The following is a 24,378-nucleotide window of genomic DNA, read 5'->3' as shown; positions in this document are numbered from 1 at the left end:
GTTCACCTTATATTGAATTGATTTAGCGACAAAGACAAGATAAGTAATCTTCACACTAATAAACTTTATTTTTATTTTAGCAAATAATAATGAACTTAGAATTTTATGACAGCAATACTTTCCAAACAAGCTGGGTCAGGTGACAAAAAATAAAAATAAAAAATAAAAAGTTGAGGAATGCTCATCCAACACCTGTTTGCAACATCCCATATGTGAACAGGCTAACTGGGAACAGGTGGGTGCCATGAATGAATATAAACAAAGCTTCCCTGAATGGTCATTCACAAGCAAAGAAAGATGGAGCAAGGTTCACCTCTTTGGTTACAACTGTGTGAGAAAATAGTCAAACAGTTTAAGGATAATGTTCTTCAACATACAACTGCAAGGAATTTAGGGATGTCATCATCTGCTATCCATAATATCAAAATGTTCGGAGAATCACTGCATATGTCAGCGACAACCCTGAAAACCAACACGAATACCCGTGACCTACGATACCTCAGGCAGCACTGCATCAAAAACTGACATAAATGTGTAAAGGATATCACCACATGGGCTCAGGGACACATAAAATACAGTCGATACAGTTCAGTGCTACATCCGTAAATGCAACTTGAAACTCTCATATGCAAAGCAAAAGCCATTTATCAACAACACCAAGAAACGCCGCCGGCTTCTATGGGACTGAACTCATCAAAGATATACTGATGCAAAGTGTAAAAGTGTTTTGTGGTGCGAGTCCACATTTTAAATTGTTCTTAGAAACTGTGGACGTCTTGTCTGAAGTGGAAAAGTATCATTCAGACTGTTATGGACACAAAGTTAAAAAGCCAGCATCTGTGATAATATGGAACTGTGTTAGTCCCGATGGCATGGGTAACAGACACATCTGTGAAGTCAGCATTAATACTGAAAGGTAAATACACATTTTTGAGAATCATATGCTGCCAACCAAGCAACATCTTTTTCATGGACACCTCTGCTTATTTCAGCAAGACAATGCCAAACCACATTCTGCATGTTACAACAGCGTAGTAAAATTGAGTGGGTACAAGACTGTCCTGCCTGCAGTCCAGACCTGTCTCTCATTGAAAATGGGTGCTGCATTGTGAAGCGTAAAAGCTGACAATGGAGACCCCAGAATGTTGAACAGCTGAAGCTGAGCATCAAGCAAGAATGGGAAAGAATTCCACCTACAAAGTTTCAACAATTAATATCCTCGGTTCCGAGATATTTTTTGATTATTGTTAACTCATTCAGTACCAGCCAATTCCGGACCAAGTCTGAAAAGACGTTTAAAAACGTCTTTGGGAGTGAATGAGTTAAAAGAAAGGTGATGTTAGACAGTGGTAAACAAGACAAGTTTTTTGGAATGTGTTACAGCCATAAAATTAGAAACTAATGATTATTTGCTAAAAACAATCTTGTTTTTCAGTTTCAACATCTTGTCTTTGTACTGTAGTGTATTGAAATATAAGTTGAATAAGATTTGCAAATCATTGTATTCTGTGTTTGTTTATGTTTAACACAATGGTATGACTGGTTAGCACATCGGCTTCACAGTGCAGGGTTCTGGCCTTCCTGTCTGGAGTTTGCATGTCCTCCCCGTGCTTGTGCGTGGGTTTTCTCCGGGTACTCCAGTTTCCTCCCACATTCCAAAAACATGAATGGCAGGTTGATTTGGCACGCCAAATTGTCCCTCTGTGTGATTGTGAGTGCGAATAGTTGTTTGTCTATGTGTGACCTGTGACTGACTAGCAAATCGGTTCAGGGTGTCCTCCGCTGAACCGATGACAGCAAGGATAGGCTCCAGAACACCTGCAACCCTTGCGAGGTTAAGTGTATTAGAAAATGGATGGACAAAATCCAAATTACACCGGAAATTGGGTTTGTAGTAGGCCACATGTCATTCAACCATGATTAGATTTGTGACTGGATGATCAAGCATGTGGAGGTGAAACTTCGGCCGACCTTTGCAACAGCTTTCTGTTTTTGCCTTCAGCCGTGGAGGAATGCGACTTGTTTTCAAGTTTACAGCAATGTGTTCTGCTATCCTGGGAATCCAGACTCATCGCCGTACAAGCGATTGAGTCTGGTGGCCGGTCAGATCAAGCGCATTTCTGAGTTGCGGCAAAACTATCAGTGAAGAGCAGATGTGATGATTGGGGAAAAAATATTTTTGAAATAAAAGCTTCCAGTGGCGTCAATTGCTGGGGGTTTTCATTACGCTATGTGTTTCTGGTCATTTCAAATTGAGTTAAATGCGGAATGAAACAAATTCTCGTTTCTCCGGCGTGCCATTTTGAATGTTAAGAGGATGGATTACCGCCGCCGAAGAGTGACATTGCTCACGAAGGATACGTCACAGCAAGTAAACGAATGATTGGACTGTTTGTTAAGAACTGAGGACTAATCATGGTGAAAGGCTTGGTTTCAGACCCACTTTCTTGTGGGTGTGGGATATATCGAAAATGGTACAAAAATAGGTGGGTTTTTGTCTCCGTAAATTTTCTGCTTAAGTCAAATTTGTGGGTGTTCAAAACTTGAGATTCCACTGTATGGCACAAAAAGAATATAGTTATCATTTTTTCTTCTTTCTACCCACATTCTTGCTGCTGGAGGCTGTAAATTTCCCCAGTGCGGGACAAATAAAGGATATCTTATTTAAGCCTTCGAAAGAAAATGAAAGACTGTGATAGAGAATTTCCACACCGAGTAGCCCGGAGATTGCTTGCTTTCAAGGATTTTGCTTGTGTCATTACAACATCCACTTTCGGCTGTGTTTTTTCATAACAAAATGATTTACTTTTTTATACTTTGGTAAATTTTTGACCAAAAAAAATCAGCATTTGGCCCAAAAAAATCAGCACATCCCAATACTATAATTTACTTCCATAAACGCGACGCCACTGGACTTCATGGTTTGTGCGCATGTGTGTTACCTCGAGGACATATTCCATTGACATTAAGTAACATTTGTTTTATTTATCTGAGTGAGTACATAAAAATATTGAAATTTAAAAAAAAAAAGTGTAAATGTCTTTCAATCAAGCTGGACCACTTCACAATACTTTCTTGACACCAATTACTTTGTGTGCATTATTAGACAGTCTTTGGTGCTATCTTATGGTATTATGGGGTGATACAGAAAGGGAACAAAATTTGGATTCAGGTGACTGCTCAGCAAAAAAAAAAAAGTGCAATTCAAAATCTGGCCATGCGAAATGGCAGGGGTTCAGCATAAAGGCACTTTACAAAACTAGGCACTTAAAACAGGCAGTATAAATTGGAGCCTTGTTCTGAACGATGCGTGCCATCAGAAATGTACAAGTGACATGAAGGAGCTGATAAATCACAAACTCTTCTCAGGCATGATGTGTGCACCTGCTCCATCACTGACCGTGGCTGTAATTTGGCAGCCACAACAAAGATAAGATTTTTGTACATATAAGTGCATTCATCACCCAGACCTTTGACTGCATTCTCTAACAAGTCTGGGGCCTGCTGCTGACCCGCGTGCAGCGACTTGAGCAGTGAGCCCCTCCTGGTATCCTGCACCACCTAGCGAGTAGATTTGTGGATAGCTCCTTAGAAGTGAAAGCATCATACATTTGTACACAATAAGCGTAATTCAATTACCAGGCTCAGGAAATTGTTTGTTTGCTCAGAAGTGTGTAGGGAGTGGATGGGTTGAGGTTTTGTTTTTTTTTTTAAACAGAGAAGACAATGCAACAAAGAGTGGGTCTTAAACCTAAGTCAACTCCATGTATAATAACTTCAAATACCTGTACACATAAAGCCCAGCAAAAACGCGCCTTCAACGCACCACAACTGATGCCACCCGACACATCAACAGAGTTCCATCACCAGTCCGCCATGTCCCCGCCATCTTGGAGAGCCATATTAAACGTTACGTGAAACGTTTGTAAAAGTCGAACCCGACCACAATGAGACACACCGCGCGTCCGTGAGGGTAATCCAACGAATTTAGCATTTACACTTCCGCCACAGCAGTCAGCTGAAAAACGCCTATTTTGAGCACCCCGATCTGGAGACTGTTCGTATTGTGTTTCGTGATCGTGCATATAAGCAAGCAGATGAGGCTCAGCCAGCACACAGTGTTGTTTTGCGTTTCGATTTGACACGACACCACACAATAGACACACGCAACGTATTCCACGTAGTGAGGGCACAATCGTTCGACTCGCGTGCTGGGTAAAACCGTGACGACGTTGTGTTGTGGTGCGACGAAAACGTCAGTCACAGCAGGTCCACTTTGACACGCTGAGCGGAACGGCCGACATTTCCCTGCAACGTAGCACTCCGTAGTTCATAACACAAGCACGACTAAACATTTCAACCCCAGCGAGATGTTGTAAACTACACGTTGGGGTACTTGTAAACGACAGAGCCGGAACAGAATGGACGCAGGTGCAGGGTCGCTGATCACCGGATGAAGGGAGCTAAAGATCATGCTAGTATGCTAACACATAGGCTAAACTGGCCTCCGTCTACTCTGCAAGAGGGCCGCTTGCAAGCAGGTTCGCTTTGGGGGCTGATTCCCCGCTGTACATTTTACTTGACTGGTCGAGCTGAGTAAGCCCCGCAGACTAGAGTGCACCTTCGGTCGAACACGGCATCTACTTTCGATGTTCTACCTTCATCAACAGGGCCTTCGTTCTGGCGCCATCTTCATGAAGCTTCTGAAATCCAAATAGTGAGCTGCAAGCAGAAAGACAACATAGGCGGCTCGGCGTTAGTTGCGAAGCGCCTCGGCATGCAGGCGAAGAAATCCACTCGATTTCACACAACACGCGAAGACACGGGCTCACTATTCCCACCTGTCAATTCCGGCCAAACTGTCCCTTTCCTGGGCTGTCAGTGTCGGAAAGTCCTCCTCTGTTTCACTCGCTTTTCCCGCCGCCATTTTCTTTTCCTCATCACCACCATCAGAAGCTGAGCCGAGACTCCGAGCAGCAGCGCAGGCAGCAACGGCGACAGACACACTGCACGATTGCATGGAAAAATCCCAACGCAGGGGCGATCGTCTTACTCCACCGAATCAAACAGAGGCAACCGAAGAAAGGCAAACAATCAAAAACTTTTTCCCAGTCTGAAAAGATGCGATTCGATGTAGTAATTCCTTTCCGGGGGACAGCAGCGCTGTGCGAGCTGATCTTCAGGCGTCACATTTTTTCTTCCCGAAGCGAGATCATACCGTGGCTCAATTGCGACTACCCGAACACATAATCCAAACGTGTAAGTACAGTATTCCTCAATTAAACGCGTTTCGGCCGAGAAGATAAAGTTGTTTTAATTGTGTCACCGAAGCGAACCCACGCGCCGTCGTGGCCACGCCCTCACCCTGTGTTTTAGCCAATCAACATGCGTGCATCCCACCATATGACTTATCTGCCATAGCTTCTCGTTTTAAATAATATACTGTACATCATCCCTGTGCAAACAAGTCTGCGTATGGAGTCTGATCAACAGAAAACTGATCAGAACTATGTCGATAACACCTCTGGTCACGGCGTTAAAGCCACGTTTGACAAAGTAAGACGGCATCTTAATAGCTAATTGTAAATATTGAGATACTTTGTCCCAGAGGTGTCAAATTTAGACTCTATCCACGCCTTTCATGCAATGTGAATTATGTTAGAACTTTCAAATGTGTTGCCACATGCCCGGAGTCCGCTCCCAACAAGAATGAAAGATCCCGATATTTTAATAATAAACTTGTCGGGTTACGTGGCATGGCATCATCGTGTGGGCGCGGCTTATTTTGTCAACATCCTGTTAAATTCTCCAGCCCCTCCAAAATGGCGACCGTGGACCAGAGGGAAGGTGCGCAATGATTTTTGTATGAATTACCGACGGAGTCGCTTCAAATAATTAGATGCATTGAGAATATGTAGTCTCTGTACTTAGTCCCTAATTGTTATTGAAATATTTGCCGTAGCCATTTGATGATGATTTGCCAAAAATACTCCATCCCAACCCCATTATTATGACGTTTTTATTCCAGCTATTTAGGGGTTCTATATATAAATTCGAAGGTACCTGTCAAGAGCTGAATCTTTCGCTCCTGCAGGCCATTCCTTATGATGCCTTGCTGAAAAAGAATTCCGATCAACTTGCATTTTTCTTTGTGAACCTGATCGTTCAGATAAGATAAGATAAGGAACATTTATTGTCTCACAATGAGGACATTTGCAATGTACAGCAGCTAAGTTCGGAGAGAAGAAGTAGAAAAAGTAGAAAAGAAGTATTTGCATGCACAAAATAAAAAAATTTTAAATGAAAAAAAAATACACTGTACAGAACCATTCTGTACAGTGTACAGAATCATTCTGTACAGTGTACCGATTTTTTTAATTTATTGGACAGACTTGTTTAAAATCACACAGCGTAATTTGGGAGGCATTTTATTTAGTATTTTTTAATCAGATTTTTATTTTTGACAATATCTGTAAATTTAGTTTCCTGCTCTTAATTGTGACTGCATACTAGATGGTTTTAAATGCTCCTGAAATTAATTGCTTATTGACGAGCCTGTATTGTGTATGTATGCGACGTCACTGAAGGCCTAAGGTTGAAATGCACGGCCCACCACTGTCAGAATGCAATCTAAAAATACAAAATATGAGATACTGTATAAGCATATTACAGCATTCAACTCATATCAGCAGGGCAGGAAGAGCCGGGGAGTGACAAAGAGGCGTATGAGGTGGTGGATCTGACAGAATACGCTCGGCGGCATCAGTGGTGGAGCAGGATATTTGGGAACAATTCTGGGCCTATAGCTGAGAAATACTCTGTCGCAACCCAGCTCATGATGGGAGGACTCACTGGATGGTAAACGTTCAACATGATATATTTGGTTCAGTGGACTCCCATAGAAAGTATAATATTACCATTCATCATTTGTCCGCATGCAGGTGTGCTGGTTATATCTTCCAGAGAGTGGGTAAAGTGGCTGCCACTGCTGTCGGTGGAGGGTTCCTCCTTTTACAGGCAAGACATACACATTTTTGAGTTTTTTTATATATATACAGTATATATATATATATATATATATATATGAATGTGTGTGTTGAAGTGCTGCCACCCTATAGAAATCCACTTCCAGAATAATTTGTCATAATTTCCACATTTTTATGCCAAGAACATCACGGGATGACTGGTGTTTCATGGCTCAGACCACCACTCTGTAGATGATAATATTTTCATGTTGTATCATTTTACCCTTTTGTTGAGCTTGCCATTCCCCTAACATATTTTTTTTTAAATTCTATTCATATTGCATTTGATCCAAAATAAAATTTACAACTGAATGTGCTCTCAAGATCGCAATCAGTGTTTATTTGTACAAGTATGAGAATATAAATAGTTAAAATGGACAAAAAACAACCAATAGGAAAACATCTATAACATGTATTGGGAATAGAGGTAAGATCTGTCCTAAAAAATCGAGCCCGACCCGACCGGGCCCGAGGGTATTAATGCCCGACCCGGCCCGAGCCCGACCAATGAACTTGATTTGCAGGCCCGAGCTGGAAGCAAATCCGAAATTCCACATTTTATTTGTGAGTATTTTTGGCAGAAAAAACGCAAGATTTCTTAAGGTTAAAATAATCTATACATTTTTATGAACATGATAAATGCATTTGCACAACGAAATAACGCTGAAACACAGAATAAGAGGCCAGACAAAGAGAGATCTTGATGCGCATTTGCTTAAGTACGCAGAGAAATCCTGCCGCCCACTAGGCTTTAAATAGAATAATTCAAATCAAATAAATAGGTAAAGATATATGAAATTATTTCAATAGTTTTGTTTAAACGAAATTTAACATACAAGTTTCAATTTTCGTAATCTGTAATTTGGTGTGACATGTGACACGTGTGACACGGCTGCACTCCTGGTTGGGAGTTAAATAGCAATTACATTACAGCGCCTTCTCTGTTTTATCCAAATTGTTTGTTTTAAAACAAGTATTCCTTAGTTTAGTATCCGCACATTGTTTTAGTATACATTTTTTAAAACATATATTTTTAAAAAAGTCAACGAGAGAGAAGCCTGACCCGAACCCGAAGCAATGATTGACATTTTAGGGCCCGACTCGAATTTCGGCTCGGGCTCGGGCGGCCCGATCTTACCTCTAATTAAGAAGCTTCACACAAGGCAGATTAAGGAAACACTATTAAATCAACATTTGGGTCGCTAACACGGTACTTCCCATTTTCTAATTTGAAACTAAGTCACACAATCTCCAGTGTACTACCTAGCATACTGACGCGAACTTCACGATCGACTCACGGTGACAGGCACATTATAGAACGTCACACAAAAACGAATATTGTGGTGAAATATTGTGGCCTTCTGAGGACTTGACAATGTCATTCAAGAACTGGAATTTCCACAATGCTTTGCTGCAGTTATAGTTAAGACTTGTGAAATTGTTTATTGACAAATGTGTTGTGTCAAGGCTGTTTATAGTATAGTATAGCTAAAGGGGTGTTGTTTCTAGTTGATTGGCGGCAACCAGTTCAGGGTGTACCCTGCCTACTGCCCAAAAGACAACTGGGAGAGGCTCCAGCACGTCCGCGACCCTCTTGAGAATGAGCAATTGGGCTGGATGGATGATTCTCGTTTTGTGTTAAATTATTGCTACTGTTGATTTTAACATGTGCTGAGACTGTAAGTAGCAAAGTCGGTCAGTCAGTCAGTGCTGCTGTGTATATACAGTCAAGTCTATAAATATTTGGACATTGACACAATTTTCAGCACTCCAGCTCTCTATAACGCCACAAGGAATTTGAAATGAAACAATCAGGATGTGCTTGAACTGCAGATCGAGGTTTCATTTGAGGCTATTTACATTCAAGCCATTTTTTATTCTTTTTTTTTTTTTTTTAATGTGCCAACCACTTTTTAAGGCTCCAGAAGTATTTTGACAAACGAACATAAATCATCAATCAAATTGTCACTTTTCAATACTTTGCGTGGAAATCCTTTGCAAACAAGGACATCCTGACGTCTCGAACCCAAGGACATCACCAGACGCTGGGTTTCCCAGTTCATGCTTTTTCTTCGGACATTTTCCTTTCGATTTTGTCTTCTGCAACTGAAATGCATGTTCAGTCGGATTCAGGTCAGGCGATTGACTTGGCCGGTGCAGAACATTCCACTTCTTCGCCTTTAAAAAATTCTTTGGTTGCTTTCGCACTATGATTTGGTTGTAAATACCCTCAAATTAACCTTTTCATTCATAAATACAAAATTGTATTTATGGACCTGACTGTACTTCAATGGCCAATTGTAACAATGCCATATACAGGTGAGCCTCTACTTCTAGTGAGGAAGATCTTGAGTCTTGCACCAGATGCTTTCTTTGTAGATTTGCGAATGATCTTGAATGTTGCGTGACTGAAAAAGATATGAAATGCATTGATATGGCAGACCCCGAACCATGACCCCCGTATTGAATGCTTTGATACAGGTACATATAAAACCCATTATCCTCACTTCTTCACGAGGGTTGCAGGCGTGCTGGAGCCTATCCCGGCAAGCAGTAGGCGGGGGACACCCTGAACTGGTTGCCAGCAAGGCGTGCATAGTCAAACAACCATTCACAATCACACCTAGGGACGATCCACGCGGGCGCGCGCACATACGCACGCACAAACACACACACACACACATGCACGCAGAGGTCAGGATATTGTGTAAGAATATATAGCTAGAAAAAGCGGAACGATGTCTTTCTCAGTTGAGAAATCCTAAATTTGTGCACCTTATTTCCACAGATTGCCAATCACAGTGGCTATGTGCAGGTGGACTGGAAAAAAGTGGAGAATGATGTAAACAAAGCAAAGAAACACCTGAAGAAGAAAGCGAACAAAGCAGCCCCTGAACTCAACACATTCATTGAGGAGGTAAAGGTATCTGTTAAAAAACAAAAGGTGTCTTTCATGCTTATTCCTGTTATAGAATCTTATTTTTCTATAGATTAGTAAACATTTTTGTCCCAATTGAATGCACCACACCCTCCTTTATGAAAATGTCTTTCTTGTGAAAATTAGACCAAGATAGATTTTGTTTCATATCTTTTCCCACCTTTTAACGTGAACTGTAATGCTAACAAATTTAACTGAAAAGCAACTTTTTGAGTCAGGCAGGGGGCATAGGCGTGAGTTAAAAAAAAATAATAATAATTTATGATCCAATTTAAGGGGTGTTCACACTGCACACATTTGCTCCGGTGCTGCACCGATGTATTTTGTTGCGCTATATCTTACACCGGAGCAAATTTTGTGGAGCGTTCACACGTACAAAGCAAGTGAGCGTGTTAACTCCGGTGCAGCCCCACTTGCGTTCACACGGCAGTTTCTGCAGCGGTGCAAAACGATGGTTCTTTTTGAAACATACACAACTCAAGCAACTACTGTACAGGATCGTCCTTCTCCTTCTCGGTCTCTGTGCCTTCTGCTCGAGAGGCGTTCAATGACCGCCCCCGAAAACGTAAATCAACGATGACTTCAATGACACTCAGAAAAGCAAACATATAATGCGCCAAACAGAAAATCAAGAGAGGAAATCACAAAATAAATTCTACGGGGGGGGTGTGAACACACAACAGAGGAACAAACTACACAAACAACTCCGAGACAGTCCAGTCTCCTACAAAAGGAAAGATGACGGAAGTACAACAGAGCACAAAAGCAACGCATTCTAGCCTTATGTAATCAACTCTTCTCATGCGTAGCGAGGCTACTCCCCCGCAAACGAGCATTTGCTCCGGAGAGAAATTTTTAACCCTGTAGCGTTCACACGTACCATTTTACATCGGTGCTGCCCCGCAAACGAGCATTTGCTCCGGAGCAAATTTTTAAACCACCTACCTGAGCAGGGTTAAATTTGCTCCGGTTGAAACCGTTTTCAGGGGCTACACCGGTGTAACTTTGCATGTGTGAACGCTCTACTGGGGCAGCATCGGCGCTGCACCGGAGCAAATGTTGCCGTGTGAACACCCCTTTAGTAAAATCTTGACTCATGACTAAACATTACTTGAATAACAAAAATGGGATGAGATTTGTTTGCACAACAATGCACATACTGAACTGTACTGCTCATGCCACAAAAAGCATGTTCCTTACGAATGGTGCATCACTTCAAGGGGGAATTTGCGGTTTAAAAAAAAAGGCAACTGCACTTTTGTCATGTCTTAAAACTGCCTGTATGACCAGATAATATTGAATAATATTAAAATGATATTTTAAAAAATAACCCCTTAACAGCCTTTAAATTTAATTTTAATTACCGGTATATTGGATTCCCACAAACTCATGCTTTGTCATCGCATTCACATATTTGTTAATTTTTATAACATTTTCAAAAACAATTTTGTTCGGTGGGGGAGTGCAACCCCTGTTTTAGAAACGTTACAAACTCATGTTGGTGGCTTTGTTTTCGGATGTTTTTTAAAAAAGCGGGGGATGGGGGTCAAGTGAAGTGAGGGTCCATTCAAATCCCAAATTGCCCTTGAACGAAAGAAGTAAAACAGAGATCCATCAGGCTCAGTTTGTTTTATGTTTGGTATTATGCTCAATTTTTCGATTTATATTTGTCTTTCTTCATCCACTGTGCTTATTGTCATAATTTCCCCCCCTATCACACAGGCCACAGATTTTATCAAGAGAAACATCGTCTTGTCCAGTGGTTTCGTTGGAGGATTTTTCTTGGGTTTGGCCTCCTAAAAGACACTGACTGCACTCTTATCAGTCACTGAGTAGATCATTTTTGTCTCCATCATTTACATCTCCTTCCCCTTTCTCAATTAATGACGGACATCATTGTGAGCGTTGGATCGTGATAGTTTGAGTTATATATTTACATTTATGGTTGTAAATTACCCAAATTAACACTCATGCTGGATTATACTTCTCATTGTGGACTTAATCCCAAATATTGGTCCACCGCTGTTTTATGTAAGAATGTGTCTAGCCTCATATGCATGAAAACACGGATCCTAGAGGCCACAGCAGCTCCACCAGCAAACGGTATCTGATCGTTGCACATTTTTGCACCATCTTAACCTTCTTTCATTTCTTTGTGCTCTTTCTTGATTTGGGTTATCATGTTGCAACGTACATTCGATACATACTCGCCTCACGACTGTGAAACTAGCAGCAGGACCGACAGACCAAATTACATGCATAAATACCATTTCCTGATTAGCTCACTGTACTGTCCATACTGAAGTCGGACCATGGGGTCGCCCCCTCCAAGAGAAGTCAAACAGGTTTCGTAGGCTACTTTAACAAAGATTTGGTCCATTTACTGTCTCTGTTGTAAATGCATTAATGAATCGCTCCCTGTAACTGTGGGCCGTTCCCCTGATGAAAACAAAGGAGAGAAAATAACGAATCAATAGCACTGCATCGGCCCCGAAGGTGCGCCTGGCATTTATCTTGCCCACTGCTGGCCAGTCCAGCCCAGCTCATGTGCCCAACACAAGAAGTGGAATTAAAAATATATGTCGTGACTTTTGGATTGTCTCGAGTTGCCACTGTGAATCACTCACACAACTTGCTTGGCATCATTTTTATGCCAGTTACTCTTCCTGTCATAACCCGAACCCACTCGTTTATTCCCCCCCGCCGACCCTTTTTTTGCTTTTTTAATCAGCAGTAGCTCGGTATCGTTTGGGATACTGGCCATGAATTGAAACCACTCCTTCACAAATCTACTGCATGCAAGTATTATTTTTTTAATCTTTATCACCTTGCAAATTCATGGAAGAATGAGAATCTCTGTCATCAAGAGTAAGAGCGTAGTGACTGACTGTCGTGCATTTACTGTAGTAGAATTTAAACTTGACATTCATACATGACAAACTGAAATAGGACATCCATTTTTGCTCTTTGCCTTAATTTATTGTTTTTGTACAGTATGCATCTGGGTATGGGTCAATGTGAATATGTGAAATGCCTGTTTTTATTGTTGACATCGAAACCGTAAAATTTTGTTTGGCTCCTTATTTCATCTTAATAATGGACTTTGACATCTGTATTAAAGACTATTCAATGCTGACTGTGTACTTCTGTAAAAGCCAGGAAAAAGCTAATTACTAAACCACATGTTGCAACACAAACTGATTGTGTTCAGTGTTCTGCATGATTATGTACAATATTTTGAAAGAAAAATGTTAGCTTTTATTATAGCTATGCGAGCCATCAAAATAACATGAATATACAATTATACAGTACCCGGCCAAATGCCAAAACATTGGTTGCTTCAACCCAACATGACCACTTAAATAGTGAACAGAAATTGTGTGGATGGGCATCAATGTTTGTTTTCTTGTGAGCAAGCAGGCTGCGTCTTGGTTTATGAAGAATAATAAACAGGCTGAAGGTGTCATGATTCTGGAGGGTGGACTCTCACTGTTGAGGATTCAAACTCTTAACATAAATGGATGTACTCTCACATTTATACAGATCCTCATTAAAATGGAAAGCTTTCCTCTGCCACCCCTCTACAAAGTTCTCAGGCCTGTTGTGAAAAAAAAACGCTGTCTCACAGTTTGGGTGGACAGCAAATAACGCGCTTATTTACATTCATTTTACAGATAAAATCTAAGACACAATCCCAAGATTTAAAAGCAAGCTGAGTGAATTAGACTTGAAAAATGTCAATTTACTCTGCTTCATGACGGGAACGTTAAATGGGCATTTTGAGGAGGGCACACTCTGTGAGCAGCGCCAGTGTGGTGGCCATGCATTTGCTGTTGGAGATCTGAAACAAAAGCACAGAAATAATTACTGTACGCCTTACTTAGTTTTTGCTGGACACACAAATGAAAATGCTGTTTCAGATGAAAGTACCTTAATGCTGCCACTACTTTTGGCTGAGCCCAGGGCTGTGGACACAGAGCTCAGGCTCCCCGCTGATAGATCCACCCTGAAGAACCGATAGAAGTGGCCCATCAGCCCCTTCGTGAGTTTCATCACATCGTCTATATCAATGACTTTGTTTTCTTTCGCCAATTCTGGCCGATCCCCTTTTACACTGCACCATAGCTCCCAAGCATCGACAGGATTTACAGCATAGGTGACCTGAAGCAGAGGCTTAACTGGAAGAGTCCAAATCATTTTGAGTTGCTTGATATTGGACTCCGCATGGCCGTTTGTCCATAATGCCACCAACCACTGCAAGCTGATGTGGTTGATCTCCAAAGACCCAAAGCAGCAGTCAAAGTTCTTCTGGAACCAGGATTTCACCAAAGCAGTGAGTGCCTCTGTCCCGCTGCTGCCAAACAGTGGTAGAGAAATAAACTCTTTTGGGACTGAGTTAATGTAGTCACGGTTGCCATTGACGCATGCAAGCCAGCCCTTCCATACTGGCTTCTGATGTTCATTCTGGCCAGCAGAGAATGACTTTGAGTAGATCTGTAGTAGGAGACAATAGAAGAGTAGACTAAAGGATCTTGCAGATGTAATAATAATAATAATAATAATAATACATTTTATTTGTGGGCGCCTTTCTAGAAACTCAAGGACACCTTACAACAAGCAGTTAAAATCACAAACACAATGTTAAAAACAGCATCAAATAAAATAAGAAAAAAATACAACAGAAAATAGTGAGTAGGCTTGTCTAAACAGATGTGTTTTGAGGCTGGATTTGAAATGTGTTAATGAGTCCGTATTACGAAGGTCAGCGGGGAGTGTGTTCCAGAGCTGGGGAGCAGAGCGACTGAAGGCTCTGTTTCCCATGGTGACGAGGCGAGCAGGGGGGACAGAGAGGAGGAAGAACGAAGAGAGTGGACAGGTGTAGGAATATGGATGAGGTCAGATAGGTATGGAGGGGCTAGGTTATGGATGGATTTGAATGTGAGGAGCAGGATTTTATATTGAATGCGGTGTAAAATGGGGAGCCAGTGGAGATGTTGGAGGACATCTGTCTGAGCATAAGCTCCATAAGCCAGCGCTCACCTGTATTAAAATGGTCTCAGCATCGTAATCTGTTTCAACCAGGCCATGAACCACGGAGAAGGAGACCTTGAAGCTTTGTGTAGCTCCATCATCCACTGCCACCCCTTGCTGCTTCTCTGCAGCCATAAATGCAGACAGTTGCCTGGCGTAGCTCTTCAGCTGGGTATAGCGGAATTGGTAGAGGGGTGTGACATAGGACAGCTGCCATTCTGTTTTCATCAGTGAAGCCAACTGTCTGGGATCCACCTTATCCTGATAAAAGTGTAGGGGACACGACCCATTAATGATAACCTGTCTCTCATCAAGCGAGAAAGGACTTGGGATGACTCACAAGCATATTGTCAGATTTTGGTGCTGTCCTGCTGGTTTTGAACCGCAATGACGTCAGTGCCCTCGTCAAGCAGAGACGCGAAGCAGCCGTCATGCTCTGGTAGGACTGTTGGTAGCTCTTAATTTTACTCTTTCTCTGGACAACACTGTTGGGGGTTCTTGCCACACTGGAAAACAGATTTTTAAATGTACAGTACAGTATTTGAAGAACTTAATGGTGAAGCAGCACATGCACAGTGAAACTAGAGACGCATATCTCACAAAACATCTTGCAATTTAAAATGGCTCAAGAGAAATCAGGTTTTACTGATAAGGCTGTTCATGGTCCTAACAGTGAATTAGATATCTTACGGTATCTTTTAGTTTGAATAACTTTCGGTGTCGGTTGTAAACTCAAGTATTGGTTAAATTACTTCTTTCCTGTGGGAAATTACTTCTTTCCTGTAAGGATATCTAAAACTACATGGTGATGACACGTAAAGGTTAGTCAGCCCTTAACACCTTATTTTTAATGCATTTATGGGTAAATTTTGTCTTTTGAAAACACAAAAGATCACAGGTACGGAATCTTACATAGACCGCGGACCCTTATAAGGAGGGGTTCGACCTTTGTGCGAAAAATAGTAGCGTCAAGTACAAGTTTGTCATACTTTGTCAAGCATATATATCCCACATTGCCTCGCCATAGCGGTAGGCTGTTTCCCTTTTTCATTGCGAACATCAGCCCGTAGTTTTGTTAAATGTAAATCTAGATGTTTCCTAAACTAGACGTTTTTAGTGGACTTTGACAATCAGAAGCAATGGAGAAGTACGGTTCTGATTGGTCGATCGCTGGAGCGAGAAATGTTGGGCCAGCTGTGAATCATCCATTTTACTGATTACAGTCGGGTCGCCGTGAATAGGATATTTTCGCGTGATGTGTAGGCTACCGTGTTACGGTTCGACTGGCTTCCACATTAACTGGGGCCCGATTCCAGCTGTGCTCCTTTGGGCAATGTCAGTTCAGTAACTTTCAGTTGCACATCATGTATTTGTAGTTCTCATGCGGTTCATGGCAAAATAACCACTATATTTTGTCTTTACTGGAAAAAACCCGAGCAGATAGTCTTGCCTTAGAGGGCGGACAGTTTCATTACAAACCCATACAAATGGATTCGCTCCGAACGGCGTCACGTCCCTAAACAAACAAGGACTCCACAATCCAGAATTTGCTAGGATTTATACACACGGGAAACTGGGCAAAATGATTTAGAGACGAAAGCATTGCTCAATGATGAAAACACCGTAGTGACATGATTACCTTTTTTGTCCTGCGGGTACCATCTTTGCCACTCCGATTCAAACAGAAGAGCGCCGGAAACACATTTGAACACCGCGCCCGCATTTCTTCTTCGTTGTATGCAGGAAACTGTCAGTTGCATTACCGCCACTTACCGGTAGGGATTGTGAACGAGTTATCCCGTTAAACTGTCGCACCCAGGAGAGGAGGGAAATAATAAATAGATAAATAAGGAAAACTAACAACCCAACTCTAAGATTCTCCCAACCAAATATTTAGTCTTTAACTATTTGAACTAAATCCACTTTAAAACTGCAGTTTCCATTTCTTTTTTCCAATAGATTTATCATTTGTATGATAAATGACAAGTGTATGTAGGAAAAGTGATTAAGATTACACGGCTGTCTGTATTTTATGTGTTGTGTGTTATATTGTTATTTTGACTTCAACATGGCGCCGCGACAGTGGCTGCTGTCTTGTCCAGGGAAACCAAGACAACAAAAGTATAAAAAATGATGAGATTTATTTAAGAAAAAAAAGAAAAGAAAAAAACATGCAGGGGCACCATTCACAGATCTGTCAAAGGAGCCTTCTCCCTTTCTGCGTCAGCACCGTGCTCTTTGTCCACAAAATGAAAAGCACAGGTACAAAGTGGTGGTCTTTTCAAACAAAGATTCTCAGACAAGGGTCGCTGATGGTGGAGTGGTTCACTCTCCTCACTTGTGTGTGGGCAGCGTGGGATCGGTGATGGTGTGGGTGTGGGTGTGAATGGTTGTTCTTCTCGATATGTGATCTATGACCTATTTTTAATTTTTTTTCTACTTTCTTCCCTCCAAATTTTCCTGCTGTAAATTGCGAATATCTCCATTGTGAGACAAATAAAGGTTTTCTGATCTTTTCTTATCTTAAGACTGTCTGGCGACCAGTTCAGGGTGTAGTCCACGTTCCACCCAAAGTCAGCTGGGATAGGCTCCAGCACCCCCTCGTGATCCTATTCTGGATAAGCAGTTTGGATAATACTGTAGATGGATTTCTTTCTGAGATTCTCATTCCTACATAAGCACTGGAAGCTGTCATGACAGTCTCCTCATCCAGGCAGCCAGTTCAAAATGTTGCTCTTGTAGTCACAGATTCAACTTCTTCTGCGTGTCATTACAACTGCCAGCTTCTCACTTCAAAACTCAAACTTTCACACCAAAAGAGCAAGCTCAAAGCATTCAAAAATATAAACACTATAGACATCATTACACACTACAGCAAAACAATTGAAAACACAATGCTCAATTTGTGATATGGTTCTTTGTTTCATAACTGCCAATGCATATTTAAAAAAAAACTTTACAGTAAAGGATCTTATTAGATCTCTGTAGAGCAGGGGTCCCCAAACTTTTTCCTGTGAGGGCCACATAACTTTTCCCTTCTCTGATGGGGGGGCCGGTGTCAGTTTCTAACAGAAAAAGTGTGACGATCGTAGGGGAGCTTAAAAAATTTATTGTTTTCCAGAAAGCCACACATAACCAAATAACCCTTTCCAGGTTCTTTACAGAAAAAAAGTCAGGAAACAAATAATAACACTATTAATGAAATAAATAATAACTAAATAACCCTCTCTGAGTTCTTCACAGAAAAAACAGGAAATAAATAATAACTAAATAACTCTCTCTGGGTTCTTCATAGAAAAAAAAAGCCATGGAACATTAACTTTCTGTTGTGCCATGCACAATCTTAACAGATAAAGGTTCAGCTCAGCTGTCAGAGCAGAATCTCTCTGACACATATGAGCAGTCTCTTAAAGTTCTTGTGTTCCTTCCTTATAATCCTTTTGTAGGTTCCAGTAAGCTTGTAGACACCGCTATTTGCAGTTAGGGGTTTTTTGGGGCGTTTTTAACACAGTGACGGGTCATTTTGACCCGAGGACAACAGGAGGGTTAAAGGGCTGGGCCAAATGTGCTGACGGGCCGTATCCGGCCCGCGGGCCGTAGTCTGGGGACCCCTGCTGTAGAGGATTAGGCATTTAAATTTGCGAGTTTCATATTGAGTACAAATCTATAGAAATTACTGCATATACACGACTGTAACACAACTCAATGCAAAAACAGAATCTATCTCACACAACAGTATTCTTGAAAACATGTTCAGGGTGTGAAGTTTATTTTTCACAATCACTGTGCAGCACCATGTCCCTGAGCTGCATCGGTCCACATCGCAGGCTATATTCTCTCTTGCCAGGCACCATGGGGAAAACGCCCTGCAACGGCGACTTCATCCTTGGAAGGCCTCCACTGGGATGCCAACATAAGCCAGTTCCATTGCCCGTAGGAGGTTCTCTCGAGTGTATTATTGTCAGTCATAAGCCTCCCATCTCCTCGATGAGAAGAACTCTTATAGGTTTCAGGAAAGGGGAGTAGGGTGGCAGACAGGTGGAATACAATACAGTATTTGTGGAACTTTTTTTCAACACCGCTTATCCTGAACACGGTGACGAGGAGTTGCTGGAACGTATCCCATCTGTCTTCCGGCGGAAGGCATATTACACCATGAGCTGGTCGACAGTCAGTCGCAGGGCACATATAGAGACAAGCAACCATTCACACCCATATCCACATGGTCACTGAGCGGGAACCGACACCACGCTGCCCGCTCCCAATTCAGGTGAGTGTACCACGACACTAGCGACTCTGGGAAACTGAATAAATTACATTAAAATGAATAAAAGCAATGGTTTCCATTCAAATATGTTTACAATTAGAGATACATTAATTTAATCTAACCAGTAATAACGGTGTGTGTGTGTGTGCGCGTGTGTGCGTGTGCGCGCGTGTGTGTGTGTGTGATGAAAAAAAACGACTAAAAATAACCCCCGTATTTTATGTACGTTATGTTGTATTGGTGTTAGAAGGAAGAGAACAATCTATGAGCAAATGTTTTCATCTTAAATCTTGGGGACTTATATTCACCAATCAGGAATGACCGACGAACTACGAAAATAACGCCCCCGCCCACGGACACAGCCTGGTCGCTTCTCCAATTTCGATATTTGTTTCTTTTACTTGACATTTAGAGTCCCATTAGTCAATAACAATACAGATATTATGTTGTCCATAGATTCAATTTTATTTGCTCAACTGCATGATTTGAATTAGATCTCGGGCTACGTATGTATTGGATAGTACTACTTTGATGACAACATCAAAAGCCAATCAGAATGCCATTTGATGGGTATACTGTATACGAACAGTGGACGCGAGGAGAGGGGCTGATGCAAAGCCACTGAAATTGCGGAGGGGGGGCACAAGTATCACCGCACAAGACACGACAAAACAAACGTATTTTGTGTGAAACCCTTTTGAAACCATGGGCATCAGTGAATCGCTGTCAAGATAATACAACCATCCGCGTGACTAAAATTATGCTAACAAATAGATGATCAGTGACAGACATCATGATAATACTGTATTTTATTACACAGAGGATAAAGCAGTTCGAGTAATGGATGGATGGAAGAAGCAGCGACGTGGTGAAAGGTGACGTAAGACATGGAGCTGCAGGAATGCAGGCACATGCGCAGAAAAATCACGCTGGATGGCTGGAACCGTTGCCTGGAAATCAGACGCCCTGTAAACGCCATCTTGGCTCTAAAGTCATCAGAGCATTAAGTGTGGGTCGTGCGCGCGGCGCCATTTTGGCTCACCAGGTTCTTGGGCCACACATTTGTGGAACTCGGAGCGACTGCCAGCATCCGACTAACGGTGGACGTAACGTTTGATGTGTTGGAGGCAATTTGGGGGTTAAGAAGCACATACGGCGTATCCGTCGGCGTTGTGATCGACCCCAAAGTGGAGATTTTCTGCTTAGGTTCGGGGAGCTGAATTTCCCAAATGATATTTTGGGTAGGGTAAACCGTCTGAGATACTGGGCGTACACAGTGCAATCAAGACAGTAGTCCACCGGCGATTGCATCGTCAGCTAGCCCATTAACCTAGAAAGCTAAGCATTTTGGACAGCTACGTTAGCGTGCGGTGGAGCTCAGCACCGTGGTCCGAACTGGAAGTCTGGGTGTTTTTTGATGATGGAGTCAAACACTTCCCACTACAATTCGATGCAATAATGCGGATTCGAGTCATGCAATTGTTTCCCTGCAAAGGAGGAAAATCTCCAGCCCTTGCGGTCTGGTCTGTGGTTCCTGTTGAGCTATCCCGCTAGCTGGCTAGCCCACTCACCGGGATACCCGTACAGTACCAGAGAAGGTGGGGCGGGCGAACGTGGACGCTTTTATCTTCATCCCATTTGGGTCATACGTTCTCCACTGCCTTTGACCTGTCATAGTAACACCTCCGTTAATTAAGCGTGCAGATCTTAAACTATTGTGAAGCGGCTATTTGTGGAGCTCCCCGCGTTTGCCTTTGGACCATGGCGGACGACGACGTGCTTTTTGAAGATGTCTACGAGTTATGTGAGGTGATTGGCAAGTGAGTACGGACACGGCACATTTTCATCGCCTTGTTTTTCCCAAACAGCTATTTTGCATGGCATTTGTTCCGCCGCAACGTTGAATTTCAAAATTGGTGTTGGCACAAAGTCTTGCAACTTGCTTGATTCTGCACTCTTATCTCTTTTTTTCCAATACGACAGTGGCATCACTGCATCCCTTTGCAAATATGAACTGACATGGTGCGTGCGTGTATGTGTGTGCGTGTGTGTGTGCGTGTGTGTGTGCGTGGGCGCGCGTAAGTAATCATGTGACTGGAAATTTGGGGCTCAATGACACAAGATTACAATGCTTAGTTTGCATTTATACTACCTGCCCATTCAGCAGAGGTTAGTTTTCTAAGGGGACGTTACAAAAAAAACGTCAATGTATTTCTCATAAACTCAGGTGACAAATGGCCTGTGAAAACATCACAAACCAAGTGTCAACCCACCTGAAATTATTTGTTCCTATGTGGTGGAAGGTGTTTAGACCTTGTTTTTGGGAAAGAGGACCCCGGCCCGTTGGAAGTACCGCTCACTTTAGTAGATCTTTGGATCATTTCATTTGTACGCACGATCGAGGCACTCTAACATGCGGCTTGCCTTGAGAGATCTGGTTGCTGCTGTGGTCACAAATTCAAGGAAGGTCCTGGAAAATGACCTTGAAATTCCACAGGCTAATCATTTATTAATTAATGAAATTATTTGAGGAAAGAAAAGAGTGGGCTGTGATATATTTCTGAAAACTTTGCTGTAGAAGTCAGGAGTGAGACAAAAGACTTTGGAATTTGGTGTATCACTGTTGAGTTCTGGTATCTTGGAAATTTATCAGAAGGAGGAAGAGGTCATTTTTCCTAAGCCCAGATGCATGAGGGGAAGGCAGTCTGGGCCTTGAGGCTTAAGATAGAAATCATCTCAGCAGGCATTGACAACATCAACTCCTGTTTCCCAGTTTTTTCCCATTTCATCCCTCCTCACTGACACAAAAAAAGACCTGTTAATTTCATTTCTTTTGGGCACTAGACCTATCGTTTTGATTTGTAGTTTCAATTCTCTTTAGTGCTCACACTAGCATTGCACATTTCACACCCATGCTTCCTGTTTCATGTCAGTGCATCCCATCCCATTGGATTTACCTTACTTCCACAATTACCAGTTGAACCAGTCAGCTCCCAGGTTGTCTTCTGAATAGATCAAACTGTGGCGAAAGATGACAAACAGATGTTTGAGTTAAGCCGTGAGAGATTGTTCTTTGCTTCTAATGTTAGAAGACAGACAGACAGACATTGCTGTGTTGCAGAAGCATGTGATACAGTCAAACGTCCTCCTGACCAGTGGTTCTTAACCTGGGTTTGATCGAACCCCAGGGGTTCGGTGAGTCGGTCTCGGGTTCGACTGAGCCTCTGCCATAGAGGGAAGGACACACGTGCCGTAACACGTTAATTAGTTATGACACGCCCGCTTGGCCATCACTGGCTGCAGATGATCACATGACATTGCTTGTCCAATCAGTGCTATGGGAAACTTCGTTCTCTGAGTAGTCAACGTGTGACTGTCGTGATAGCATGTCATTCAATTTAAAAAACAGTATACTTGAAATTTTATTAACTTTTTTCTGTTTTTAATAAATGTGGTTTTTAAAAAAAAATTATATATATCTTGAATTTCTAAAAATATTTATATTTATTTTTCACTCATGAAGGGTTCGGTGAATGTGCATATTAACTCGTTGGGTTCGGTACCTCTAAAAAACGTTAAGAACCACTGCTCCAGACCAATGACTTGTGGGTTGTAGTTTAGTGTCTCACTGTGGACCAACATCCTTGGGATTGGTTGTTAGAAAGAAGTTTGGCCCCTTCGCCTATTTCACTTACAAGCTGCCCATCACAAACCACTGCACAGGGGTGACACTGAACCAAAACTCTGTCATCTACAAGTACGACCATTTAAAAAACCGGAGTGTGTGTGTGTGTGTGTGTGTGTTTGATGAACACCATTGCATTCATTCACACCTGACTTGAGCAGAAGCAGATGATACCCATTTATTTAGATACCCAATTCCAATGAAATTGGGACATTGTGTTAAACATGATTAAAAACAGAATGATTTACAAATCATGTTCAACCTATACTTAGTTGATTACACTACAGAGACAAGAAATATTATGTTCAAACTGATAAAGCTTATTGTTTTTAGCAAATAATCATTAACTTAAAATTTTACGGCTGCAACAGATTCCAAAAAAGCTGGGACAGGGGCATGTTTACCCCTGTTTTACATCACCTTTTCTTCAAACAGGATTCAATAACCGTTTGGGAACATAGGACAGTGACTGTAGAAGCGTTGTTAGTGGAATTCTTTCCCATTCTTGCGCTATGTACAGCTTCAGCCGTTCAACAGTCCGGGGTCTCCTTTTTGTATTTCACACTTCATAATGTGCCCCACATTTTCAATGGGAAGCAGGTTTGGACTGCAGGCAGGCCAGTCGAGTAGCCTTTTAGTATGAAGCCACACTGGTTTAACACATGCAGAATATGGTTTGGCATTGTCCTGCTGAAATAAGCAGGAGCATCCATGAAAAAGACATTGCTTGGATGGCAACGTATGTTTCTCCAAAACCTGAATGTATCTTTTAGCATTAATGGTGCCTTCACAGATGTGTAAGTTAGCTATGCCCCATACCATCACAGATGCTGGCTTTTGAACTTTGCATAACAGCCCGGATGATTCTTTATTTTTACTTCAGCCGGGAGGACAAGGCGTCCACAATTTCTGAGAACAATTTGAAATGAGGCGGAACACTTTTACACTTTGCATCAGTCCGTCTTGGATGAGCTCGGGCTCAGAGAAGCCGGCGGCGTTTCTGGGTGTTGTTTATAAATGGCTTTTGGTTTGCATAGTAGAATTTCAAGTTGAATTTACGAATTTAAGGGAGAACTAGAGTGACACTGGTATTCTGCAGTGTACCTAAGCCCACGGGGTGATATGCTTCCCACATTGACTGTTTTTGTTGCAGTGTCACCTGAGGGATCGAAGGTCACGGGCATTCAGTGTTGGTTTTCAGCCTTGCCGCTAACAAGCAATGATTTCTTCAGATTCTCTGAACTTTTTGATGATATTATGGACCGTAGATGATGAAATCTCTTAATTCCATGCAATTGTACGTTGAGTAAGACTGTCATTAAACTGTGAACTGAGTATTTTCCAACACAGCTCTTCACAAAGAGGTGACTGTCACTCCATCTTTTCTTGTGAATGATTTAGCAATTTGGGGAAGCTCCCTTTATACCCACTC

At 42.0% G+C, this 24,378-nt stretch overlaps 4 protein-coding genes across 19 annotated transcripts in view; 2 read left to right on the top strand and 2 right to left on the bottom strand.

Annotated features, from left to right (window-relative positions):
• The window catches only part of LOC147211538 (lysine-specific demethylase 6A-like), a 37,496-nt gene extending 32,144 nt beyond the window's left edge, over positions 1 to 5,352 (bottom strand). For 3 of the 4 annotated variants that reach the window (XM_086128264.1, XM_086128266.1, XM_086128265.1), the window contains exons 1-2: positions 4,842 to 5,352; positions 4,659 to 4,722 (exon numbers count right to left, since the gene is read on the bottom strand). In XM_086128264.1, the coding sequence (XP_085984390.1) occupies positions 4,659 to 4,722; positions 4,842 to 5,020 (243 nt within the window). In that variant the 5' untranslated portion in view covers positions 5,021 to 5,352. The remainder of the gene's footprint in view (positions 1 to 4,658; positions 4,723 to 4,841) is intronic. The other variant, XM_086128267.1, reaches the window with a different exon arrangement.
• Positions 5,353 to 5,756: 404 nt separating this feature from the next.
• Positions 5,757 to 13,099, top strand: LOC147211537 (FUN14 domain-containing protein 1). Of its 2 annotated transcripts, none has more exons than XM_086128269.1 (5): positions 5,757 to 5,847; positions 6,693 to 6,858; positions 6,942 to 7,017; positions 9,814 to 9,948; positions 11,686 to 13,099. In XM_086128269.1, the coding sequence occupies exons 1-5, from the start codon at positions 5,757 to 5,759 to the stop codon at positions 11,761 to 11,763; spliced, it is 546 nt and encodes a 181-aa protein (XP_085984395.1). In that variant the 3' UTR covers positions 11,764 to 13,099. The 2 variants fall into 2 exon arrangements, with proteins under 2 accessions (XP_085984395.1, XP_085984396.1); XM_086128270.1 differs by having other exon boundaries at positions 5,781 to 5,847; positions 9,814 to 9,942.
• Positions 13,100 to 13,523: 424 nt separating this feature from the next.
• cenpl (centromere protein L) lies at positions 13,524 to 16,688 on the bottom strand. Its single transcript, XM_086128268.1, has 5 exons — positions 16,634 to 16,688; positions 15,335 to 15,500; positions 15,004 to 15,255; positions 13,894 to 14,457; positions 13,524 to 13,804 (listed from the first exon to the last, which is right to left on the bottom strand). Exons 1-5 carry the CDS (start codon positions 16,654 to 16,656, stop codon positions 13,730 to 13,732), a joined length of 1,080 nt encoding a protein of 359 aa, XP_085984394.1. The 5' UTR covers positions 16,657 to 16,688; the 3' UTR covers positions 13,524 to 13,729.
• Positions 16,689 to 19,992: 3,304 nt separating this feature from the next.
• Positions 19,993 to 24,378, top strand: part of LOC147211534 (peripheral plasma membrane protein CASK-like) — a 39,879-nt gene continuing 35,493 nt past the window's right edge. For 4 of the 12 annotated variants that reach the window (XM_086128262.1, XM_086128259.1, XM_086128257.1 and 1 more), the window contains exon 1: positions 19,999 to 21,081. In XM_086128262.1, the coding sequence (XP_085984388.1) occupies positions 21,023 to 21,081 (59 nt within the window). In that variant the 5' untranslated portion in view covers positions 19,999 to 21,022. Of the gene's footprint in view, positions 21,082 to 24,378 lie in introns of all 12 variants that reach the window. The other 8 variants (XM_086128261.1, XM_086128260.1, XM_086128258.1 and 5 more) reach the window with 4 other exon arrangements.

Source organism: Hippocampus guttulatus, chromosome 1 (genome assembly GCF_054856545.1).
Source record: "Hippocampus guttulatus isolate MCC_2025c chromosome 1, RoL_Hgut_1.0, whole genome shotgun sequence".
Lineage (NCBI taxonomy): Eukaryota > Metazoa > Chordata > Actinopteri > Syngnathiformes > Syngnathidae > Hippocampus > Hippocampus guttulatus.
Note: the sequence above shows the minus strand (reverse complement) of the source record. Positions and strands in the feature narration are given on the sequence as shown.